We start from the raw sequence: 11,818 nt of genomic DNA on the forward strand, positions 1-11,818 counted from the left end.
AAGGTGGAGGTGTTTACTTACTATGTACATTGTGATCATGGCCTTGAAGGCACAGTGTGAGGAATTGAAGTATTATCATGATGTTGTATATATAAATGTGATGTGAAGCATGTGTGTGATCTCAATGAATGAATTATGATCTTGTCTAGAAGCTAATTGTGTTAGGATTAAATGTTATCTCTCCATTAACACTCATGAATGTTGATGATGGAATGTGAAGGGTTCTATAATGTAATGTTGAATGAGATCTTTTGAATTGGTAGGCTTAGACATCCTATTCTTATATGATGAGTATATCTTGACTTAATGTCTTAATGTCTTGAATTGGTAGATCTATGGTATCCTTTTCATTAATGAATGAATGAATGAGTTTAATGATAATGTTAATTAATGTTGAGCCTATTGAAAGGTTATTCTCAATTGTACTCTATTGAGTGCTAATGATGTGTTGATTGAAAGGATATTCTCGATCTTGCACTAATGAACTATAATGGGGTTCTTAGATGAAAGGCTATTCTCATCTTTGAATCTATGAGCTATCCAATGAATGAATGTTGGGTTGAGATGGATGCCCTCATGTGAGTTGAGGCGGGGTGTTTAGTAACAATCTTTTATCCCTTAATGTAATGAATGTTAAAATACTCTATGGGAATGTAGGCTAAGCACCGAGAGGATATTGAATAAGATGGAAGCCCTCACGTGAGTTGAAGTGTGGTTTCTAGTAGCAATCTCTTGAGATGGATGTCCTCACGTGAGTTGAGGCGGGGTATTTACTAGCAATCTCCTTGTCCTTTAACTATGTGCCCACAAAGGTCTAGCTAGTGGATCCACTTAAGCTATATATTGGTTTACCTTGGGCAAGTAGACCAACCCTTACGATGTGTGATAGTACATTAGAGTACATGATCTAGCTCTCATGGTCTATGTCGGTTAAACGCTTATTCCCATTACATGAGATGTGCATTATGGTTTCTTGAGAGGTTCTACAAAGTGTGGGTGGTAGTATGGGATGCCATCCATACATTGCACGAGTAGTCTTTGAGAGGGTCATAGTGAGTTCTCTAAGTCTTTATGACTATTGTTTGAAAGTCCTCTAAATGATGTTATTGAGTAATGTTGATCATTATATGCTTAAATGTAAATATGCATGCTATACTTGGATTGTATTATGAGTTACTTCCTTGTCATGACCTATTGTATATGAATGTGCCATGTCTAGGGTGACTTCAAAGGAGTACTTAGTGTGAGTAGTAGGATGGGATGCTACTTGCACATTGGATAAGTATGACGTAGAGTTGTATTCAGTGTTGGTCTTAATGTGATGTGACTCATGTATTGTTTATATCCCTTAAATGCTTTATTGTGTAAAGATGGAAAGGATGAATGGTAAGTTCACTTTTGGTGACCTTAAGGTGGTACCTTAGTGTGAGTGGTGGTATGGGACGCTATCCAACATTGCACTAGGTATAACTTGAGGGTTACTTAAGGTGAAGGTAAAGGGTTATATAGGTGATTTTGACTAAATGTGAATTATGTGACTTTGTATGTTGGTTGTGACTTATATTATGCCTCTTGTATCAATGTTCATGAAGTTCTACAAAAATGGCATAAAAACATGGCTTTCAATCAAATGTCCCCTTTTAAGCATGTTTTTGCATGGTCATCATACTTAGTACATCTAATGTGCTAACCCCATTCTTTTCCCTTTTTACCAAAGTGTAGGCTTTGGAGATGTTGGTGTTCTATGCTTGAAGGATAGGTTTCTAAGGTGCTTCAATATGAAGACTTGGTGAGTCCTCATAGTTTCGAGGACAAAATCCATCATGTTCCTTTTATGTCTTTAGTTTATGTTAAAGCTTTGTATTGGCTAAGTCCCAATGTTGTAATCAAAGTATTAGATGGTTTGAGACATAGTGTACAAAGTCTAGAAAGTCTTCATCTTGCTTTTTAATAAAATGTCTTCGATTGTGAAGGAAAGTTTTTAATTCTTCTCTATTTTCAAGTATCTTATGCAATGAATGAGCTATGAGGCTTGTATAAGACCCCTTCGAGTTTGAGTACGCCGTGTTACGACTAGGGGGTGCTCTCGAGTCGTGACACAATCGGCCAAGAGAGATGTAACACCTCAAATTTGGAAAGGAAGCAAAATGTTGTTTTTGGGCTGTTGTCTGTGTCTACGGGTCCCATCTATGTACCATAGAACTTCCTACGGGTAGTAGATGTCAGTCTTAGGAATAGGGAAAAATAAATTGTTGAAATCAAGTCAGTACCCGGTTCAACAGGACAGTCTATCATTCCATGTACGAGTTGTAGATAAGTCTCGTAGCTGAGTCCAGATTTAATGAAATTTTAAGGGTCAAAGTTGGTTCTTACGGATGGCATGTACGGACCCGTAGGAAGATCTATGAAATGTATATGGGATCCGTCAAAAAGGGGTATATTTCAAGGTCTCAGTAACCTTTCTACGGGTGACCAGTCTGTAGGTCCATAGAAGGACCTACGGACCGTAGGTCCAACCTGTAGAATCGAGTCAGCAGTTATTTTTAAGGGCTTTTTAGTCTTTTCCTTAATCGTTTAATGCCTAAACTATGCCGATTTGTCTTCTCCCCTAAGACCTATATAACGTTTTTAAGCCCCAAATTAACCACTTTCAACTCATTCTCCAAAAATTCCCTAAAACTAACCAAGTTTTCCTCCCAAATTCTCCCAAGTCTAAGAAAGAAGAATAGGATCTAGGGTTCAACTACAAGCCTCCATTCCTTCAATCTTTGTGGGTTTTTAACATCAAGGTATGATAGTATTCATCTATGGAGTCCTTTCCTCCGTAGGGTTTCTAAATTCTCAAATTTTACAAGTTAAATTCTCCAATTGAAGTTAGTGTTTGATTCAATCTTCACGGGTTCTTTTCAATTATGATCCAATTGATTATTTTCTATCTTTTTATGCATGAATTGAAGTAATTACATGTTTTTAAGTTGAATTCACATGAGCCCATGCAAGATCCATGATTTCTAGACTATGATCATATGATTTAAGTTTATGAACTATGAATTTATAAAGATATGCATGTTCTTTCTATGGAATTGATATGAATGATTTGAGGTTGCTTTGATAGTAAACCATCGATGTTGTTATTGTGAAATGTTATTCTCATATGAAGGATTCATAGGGTTGAAAGGTTTTCTCAACTAAAATTTGAATCAAGAGTTAGGAGCTATTCAGTATAAGTAAAACAGACTCTAAGAAATGGAAATCTAGTCTCTGAAAGTGCAAATCTTGTCCCAAATGCGTAATTGAGACCAGAAAAATCTGGTTATCACTCGTCCTAGAAATTGTCGTCACCATTGGTCAATAAGGACGAGTTCAAAAAACTTGTTATTTCTGGTCGTGAAATCCTTTTAGAGACTACATATCTAGTCTCAAATAGGCCATTGATATCTTGGTATTCAGGTCGTTAAACCTCTTTTGCGACCTTCCGTAACCTGGTCCTAATAAATCATTGGAGACGAGTGTGACCTGGTCCTTGAATACCGTTAGAGACCATTAACAATCTGCTCCTAGAATAGCTCTAGCGACCATAAAAAATTGGTCCTAGAGAAATTTTAAAGACGAATAACAACTTGGTCCTAAAATAGCTTTGCAGACGAACAACATTTCTATTCCTAGATTATTCATTAGAGACGAGCAACAATTTTGGTCCTAGATTGACCTTTATAGACAATCAATAATTTTGGTCTCTAATTGACCACTACTGATCATACAATCATTGATATCATAAGAATCTATACTTATCAACAAATATCAAATTAATTACTACTTAAAATCTGGATACAAAGAAAAGATGATATAGAGAGAGGGGGTAGGACGATAGAAATAAAGAGTGCGATTAATTATAATAAATTTGTTAAAATCCCATGTTGTTAGTTTCAATATTTGCTTAATTAACAAAATATATAACATTCAAGGTTTTGCATAACATTCATAACAAACTAATATTAATGAGTTAGTGCATCTTCTAAACTTGTATCTTCACTGAAAAATGAACAAAAGTTGGGCAGAAAACTTAATGTTAAGTCTTTGTCAAGTGATATCCAGAAACATCTACAAAACTTGCAAGAAATATGATAAAACTATTAGAAAAACTTCCAGATACATAAATCAAGAATCCAACATTTATTTTGAAGAACAATAACTATATAACATTGAGTAAAACAACTCTGCAGCAATGGTAAAACAGAAAGTGGGCCCATTCTGGATGAACAACAACTAGGCAGAAAATGGTAAAACAAAGAAGTTGACAGCAATATATGCAGAAAATTTTAAAACAAAGTTTGTGTTGTTATGCAGCTGTGCAGAAAATAAAAAACAAAGTGTAACATAATTAAGAAAGTTCCGCAGTTATGTTCTTAATGTTGCACCAATAGGGATATTTCATATTCAAATTCCAATCCACAAAGGATAGGGATTAGATCCTACACGTCGGGGCTTAGACGTTCAAGAACAAACCTATGGTGCTTAAGCTGTGGGAGGTCAATTTTTCTTTCAACCAGGATGTGTTGAGTATCATTCCTCTATGGGTTAAGTTTCCTGAACTCCCAGCTGAATATTGGTCTGCTGAAGCACTTAGTAAGGTTGCTAGCTTAGTTGGTCTATGTCACGACCCAGGGGTATACCCTAGATGTAACATAGCGTACTTGACCCTGAAAGGGTCTCATACAAGCCCTTAGCATATCATGACATAAGATAATAGAAAAGTGCAGAATTTTAAAACATTTTTTCGTACAATCAAATTCTTTATAAAATGAAGCGGAAGTCTTTAACACTTTGTCTCAAACCATCTAAAATAATTCTTGAACAACTCTTGGGACACAACACATACAATAGTCTAAAACATAAAAGAAAGGCATAAAGGAAATGGTGACTTTATCCTCGATGCTATGAGGACTCACCAATCTTCAACTCCTTGCTCCTACTAAGAACCTAGCCTCAAGATGGAAATCAAGATCGCCGAACCCTACATTTGATAAGAATGTAGGCAAAAGTATGCGTTAGTACAAAAGTACTAAATATGATAGCAAGTATAACATCATAAGAACATAACATAAAGGTTAGTCAACATAAGCCATATGCCATGATCATAAGAGATACTTCATGAAATATAAACTATATGCATAAGAGACAATAAACATAGTCATAAGCATAATCTCCAACATAGACATAATATAAGCATTAGTCATCATAAAATATAGTCCACATACATAGTCAATACTTAGACTTTCATATCATAAGAGAACCATTTCATAAGGAACCTCCAAGTATACTTGTGCAATGCATGGATAAGATCCCATAATCCCACCCACACTAAGTACCATTTTTTGGTCATCATACTCATACTTACAATCTTTGGATCTCATCCTTAGATTACTTCTCATAGACAAGGGAATCTCTCACCTTTAGTCAATCATAACAAGGAAGGCAACTGTAGCACAATCCTATCTAAACATACAACATATAAGAGAAACACTTCATGAGTCACCTCAAGGCAAGCTTGTGCCATGCATGAACAAGACCCCATAATCCTACCCATGCTAAGCTAGACACTTTAGGTTCTTCATTCATGTTTATCATCTCTTATTCTCATAGTTAACTTATTTCTCATCGACAAGGGGAATCACCTCTTAGTCATGCATGTATTGGAGGGGCCTTTCAAGTTACAATCCAACTAGTCATGCTCATATTACTCTTTACTTATTCTTAGGACATGGGAACTTACCTCTCTATGTGTATCCTAAGGGCCAATGGGTATTCACCTCTCTATGTCTATCATATAGGCCAAATGGGTATTCACCTCATACTTTACATGTATAGTCATAGGTATTTGCCTCCATAACTATTTTAGGGAAACATGGGTATTCGCCTCCGTGCCCCACCATTATATGATATAGGTATTCGCCTCCACATCATTACATGAGGATCATAGGTATTCGCCTCCATGATCAACATAAAGGCTAATGGGTAATCATCTCTTGCCTTACTATATAGAGTTATTTTTAAGGGTAGTCACTGCACACTTCTCATATCATGTCATGGGTAATATCCTCATGAATATCTATTTAGGGATAAGGGAAGTCACCTCACACCCCTCTCATACAAAGGTCTTTGGGGGAATCACCATAAGCCTCATCACATTTCATAGTCCTTGGACTTAGATTCATTTTAGATGAGCAAGCCTTTCAACCTAGAATCATTCTATGTGAGAGAACCTTTCATATCATATCATATTCATGCATAAATGTGTGTGTGAGAATAGCCTTTCACAACACAACAACATATCATAATCATAGACACTTTACTCTCAAAGTGTTCCTAAGCATATACAAAGATTTCATAAAACATGTATGAATCTCATACTTTACCTCGTTGAAGTTTCTAAACTTTCTTTTAATCAACATACCTAGAATTCTACATTAGACATGAATATCATCATAACTCAAGTGATTCTATCACTTCATACATTCAAACATTCAAACATTCATGAGGTAGATTAGATGGGTAAAGTCCTTCCACAACAATTCTATCTAAAGTCTACCATTATCCTACAAGATTCACTCATGGAGCCTTAACATACATAATTCATCATATTGGCTTTACTCTCAAAACCCTAGTGATCAACATTCATGACTACAATCCTTACTCTCAAAGCTTTACTTCTTACAATCATCATACATACCTAGATTTCAAGGCATTCTAATCACATTCCTCATTATTAAGTGATTCTAGTCATAAATAATCATAAAGGTTCAACTTCAAGCTTTAATAGTCATGATCCATAATATATACTATAATCTAATTCAATCTATGTCTATATGCTTCTATTCTTGAAGAATTACTACTCATAACATCAATTCTAGAAGATCATCTTTAAATCCTCAATTTCCCTTCACAAGGCATAAACCCACATTACTATAATTTCATCAATTAAACTAGGGTTAGCCATGTAAAGCACATAATATCATCATAATAACATGATTCACTACTAAATCAATCATAAACAAGTAATATCCACTCAATTGGATTCATACTCAACTTAACCCACAATATTGGAAGGAACCCTAACTTGAATTGGGGATTCATCTTCACAATTGGGGGTAATATAGGGGGGCTCCATGGATGGAAGAATACATGGATGAATAAGCTATCATACCTTGATTATAAAGTCCTCACAATGCTTGCAACAATGGAGGAATTTTCCCTAACTTGCGTCTCTTCTTCTTCTTCTTCTTTGCTTCCTAAAGAGAGAATTTCTTGAAAGGAATTGGGTCTCTTTGGTGAATTGAAATAATGACTAGGATCAATGTATTTAGGGGTCTATTAGCTTTAGATAGGTGGTATAATCACTAATAAAATGACACCACTTAACTCCTAATTAATTCTAGAAAGTTCCCTAAGCCATCACTTAGACCAACTTAAAAGACCACACTGCCTCACCCACGAGACCACACCCACGGGCCGTGGGTGGACCTACGAGGCATGCTGGTCCTCCATGGGTGGTGGTCTGCAGCCTGTTTTGGGACCCTGACCCATGACCCCTCACCCACGGGGTGTGGGTCCCCAATCGTGGGTGCACTATTTTTTTGGGAAAATTTGGGGTGGTTTGCTAGGGTCCTATTTAACGACCCTTGGTGGGTCCTTGGGGAGTCGTACCTTGACGTTTAATCCCTAAACCCTTCATTCTAACTTTGGAAGGTCATATATACGACTCTAAACCCCACATCAAGCTTTAGAACCCTTACGTAAGGCTCTACTTTAGTCTACTAGTTTTCGGGTGTCACAGTCTACTAGCCTTGAGTGCTGGTATAAAAAGGACACAAAGAAGCAGTAAGATTGTGCAGAAATGGGGTTCAAACAACCTCAAAAAAGGAAGAGGAGAAACATGAAGAAAAAGGTAGCCATTTCTCTCGACTTGAGTGCATGCAACTCCAGCCGAAAGGATTTTGGTAGTAAGGCCAGTAAGCTAAGTGAATCTCTTGTAGGTTGCTTGGACCTCTTTACTACGTGACTTATTTGCGTTTGAGAAACCAATGGTACAAATACGATGCATGTATAACTGAAGTCGATGAAGAATTTGGTAAGGCCTCACAATGTTATCTGATGTACTATGTACAGAAGATGCTCTACCACAAGAGTTGTGAGGATGCTAGCTTCTAGCCAATTTCGTTGCGAGCAGACACAGAAGAAAAGAATATGTGTGTCTCAAAGAAGGCATTGGTCTCATGGGAAAAGGTGTGCAAACCAAAGGTTGCAAGAGGATTAAATATGTTCCACTTGGAAATCTGGAACAAGGCAACTATTTTAAAGTACCTATGGGATTTATCGAGGAAATATTTTTGTTTGTGGATACAATGGATTCACAGTTACTATATAAAGACAAGAGCTCTTGACATTATCATTACACCAAGAGCTCTAAACATCTATTAACTAGGCTCTTGTCAGTACATGTTGGGGAAGTATTCTCTATCAAGAAATGTTGCAGCAGTGCAGAAAATAATAAAACAGAGAAGCAAGCAACAATGTTGCAGCAGTGCAATTTTTTTTAAAAAAAAGTTTGTGCCGTTATGTAGCTGTGCAGAAAATATAAAACAGATCCCGACATACAGTAAGATAAAAAAAATACAAATTTCATGAGTCAAAAGAAAGCACATTTCGCTAAAACGATTGAACTATAGACTACACCTCAAGCTATCTCTATCAAGATATGTTGCAGCAGTTCAGCACCAATAAAATAGAGAAGCTGACAGCAATGTTGCAGCAGTGCAGAATTTTTAAAAAAAGTTTGTGTCGTTATGCAGCTGTGCAGAAAATAAAAAACAGATCCCGACATAAAGTAAGATAGAAAAATAAAAATTTAATGAATCTAAAGAAGGCACATATCGCTAAAACGATTGAACTATAGACTACATCTCAAGCTATCTCTATCAAGAAATGTTGCAGCAGTGCAGAAAACAATAAAAACAGAGAAGCTAGTAGAAATGTTGCAGCAGTGTATAATTTTTTTTAAAAAAGTTTGTGTCGTTATGCAGCTATGCAGAAAATAAAAATAGATCCCAACATAAAGTAAGATAGAAAAATACAAATTTCATGAGTCTAAAGAAGGCACATATTGCTAAAATGATTGAACTATAGACTACACCTCATGCAGTGGTCATTCATTATGATGCAACATCTCAACAAATTTAATTAAAAAGTTAGGTATAATATACTAACATGGTCATCTGAAAAGGCAGTGGTCATTCAGTTGAAACAGATGATGTTATAGGTGGGACATGGGATTGTTGAGCAGCGAAGAATCTTTCATTTTCATTATTTCTTTCATCTCATCTTCTATGGTAGACAAGCGATCATTCAAAGATTTGTTTTCCTCGTTCAGGGATTTGTTTTCTTCATTCAAGGATTTGATATCCTCTCGAGTTGAACGTAGCACGGACAACAATTCAGCCTTTGAAGAAGTTCCACCTTTCAAGTCTTTTGCCTTTAATCCACCCCCAAATCCAAATACATGGCTACGACTTTGAGATCCACAACATTTTTCAACAATCTCTGTAGTAGGTAGGGATGGATTGGCTTGAACCATTTCTTCGAGTTGAGCCAACAAAATATATCAAAGAACATTTTCTATCATAACACATCAATTTCATGTAATTAATATATTCAATTTACCAAACACACATTTTTTAAAATTGCTTCAAGTTCAACAAGCTTGTTATCTTTCTTACGAGTCTCAAAGAAAATAGTCGCCAAATCTGGTGGATTGCCATTTCCTTCCCTTTACATCAAAGTCAAACATGTCAAATAACACACACCTCATAAATAGTCTATTTAGAAAAATAATTTTATGATATTACCTTTTGATAGATAATATATATAATAGGCTTGCTACCAATATGATGAAACATTTTCAACTTAGCTCGGTTTGTTGCGTTTCTGTTGCTTCTTGTCTGTATTTGTTCAACAATAAGCTTCTAGTGCAAATACTTATAAAAACTGGGATCTTTGCTAGAGATATTTTCTAGATGGACATTTCTTACTTGAGATATTTGGATTCTGAACTGGAAGAAGAAAAAAATGATTTTGGAAGAATGGCTAAATACGAAAATAGACATGGTGGATTGTCTAGCAGCATAGAAGGAGTACATAGACTATCTTTTCCCTAAGGAAATGCAGACCATCAACATTATTATCTTGGAAGTTGCTTATAAACGAAAGAAGAAGCGAGTTGCATTCTAGGAGGATAAATGGAAATAACATGCCATAGAAAAGCTAATACAGTTGTGGATATATTCTCCAAATAGGGCATCCAGAATACTAGGATATTGCATAGCGATACATGTTCTATACTTAGGTTTGTTTTCATATAACTTTTAATTTTTTTTGAACAATTAGAAGTTGATTATGTTTTATTTAACGAACCTTCTATGAATGGTTCTAACACTGCTAGTGATTCTAGTAATGTTATGGTTGTTGATGATATTGCTAAAAAGAAGTTTGAAAAGGATAATAGAACAGTAAGAGGATATTTGCTAAATCATATGACCAATCCTTTATTTGATTTATTTGTTACCCATAAATCTGCTAAAGAAATATGAGATAGTTTGAAAAATAAATATGGTGCTGATGATGTACGAAAGAAAAAAATATGTTTTCGATCAGTGGATTAAATTCCAGATGGTTGACAATAAGCTAATAATGAAATAAGTTCACTAATATGAGAACTTGACTGTTGATGTTCTCAACAAGGACATGAAGTTTTGTGAGATTTTTCAGGCTAATATTTTTCTTGAAAAATTTCCATCATATTGGAGTGATTATAGAAATCAATTAAAACATAAGAAAAATAATTTAACTCTCCAAGAACTTATTAGTCATATGAGGACTGAAGAGGCGAACCGTCTCAAAGATAAGATGGAAGCACTTTATCTTATTTATTCTAGAGCTAATCTTGTTGAATCTTTTGGTAGTGTTGTGAAAGACAGGTTCGAAGACAAACAAAAGAAAGTCTTGAAAAAAAAACATGTAAAAAAATCAATATAACGAACCGAAGAGCCAAATTCAAAATTCTACGGGTCCTAGTTTTGTTTGTGAAAAACTTGGTCACAAGACTGCCAAGTGCTATGAAATAAAAGACACTACTTAAAGCAGGAAGGACAAAGAAATGTATAAGCTCATCTTGATGAGGGTAATGAAGTGATTGTTGATGTCATTGTTGAGGCAAACTTGGTGGCTAACAAAACTGATTGGGTGCTAGACATAGATGCTTCAAGGCATTTTTGTGCCAATAAAGATTTATTACATGACTTTGAAGAGTTCACAGATTGAGAGTGTTTTTACATGGGTAACTCCACTACTGCTAGAGTTATGGGTATATGAGAAGTTTTACTTAAATTAACTTCTAGAAAAACTTTATCCTTGAACAATGTTTTGTACGTTCCTTCCCTCCGTAGAAACTTTGTCTTCGGAGTACTTCTCAACAAAGTAGGCCTTAAACGTGTTTTTGAAGCTGATAAAATAATTATTTCTCATAGAGGAGACTTTGTTGGGAAGGGATATCTTAGTGAAGGCTTATTTGTATTAAACATTGTTCAAGAGATTATCAATAATGCAAGTATTTCAAATTCTGCTTATATTGTTGAATCTATTATTTTGTGGCATGGTAGACTAGGTCATGTTATTATTGCTTCTATTAAAAGACTTAGAAAAATGAAATTACTTCCTATGATAAAAATTTATGCTTTTTCTAAATGTCCAGTGTAATAGAAGCAAA

The 11,818-nt window shown here is 35.3% G+C and overlaps 1 protein-coding gene across 1 annotated transcript in view; it reads right to left on the bottom strand.

The window, feature by feature from the left end:
- LOC102593766 (protein PHOTOPERIOD-INDEPENDENT EARLY FLOWERING 1) overlaps window positions 1-9,631 on the bottom strand; it is a 53,724-nt gene extending 44,093 nt beyond the window's left edge. Inside the window, exon 1 of the mRNA XM_006344047.2 lies at window positions 9,324-9,631. Within this exon, the coding sequence (XP_006344109.1) occupies window positions 9,324-9,631 (308 nt within the window). The remainder of the gene's footprint in view (window positions 1-9,323) is intronic.
- Window positions 9,632-11,818: the final 2,187 nt, after the last annotated feature.

This window comes from Solanum tuberosum, unplaced genomic scaffold, assembly GCF_000226075.1.
Source record: "Solanum tuberosum cultivar DM 1-3 516 R44 unplaced genomic scaffold, SolTub_3.0 scf00052, whole genome shotgun sequence".
Classification (NCBI taxonomy): domain Eukaryota; kingdom Viridiplantae; phylum Streptophyta; class Magnoliopsida; order Solanales; family Solanaceae; genus Solanum; species Solanum tuberosum.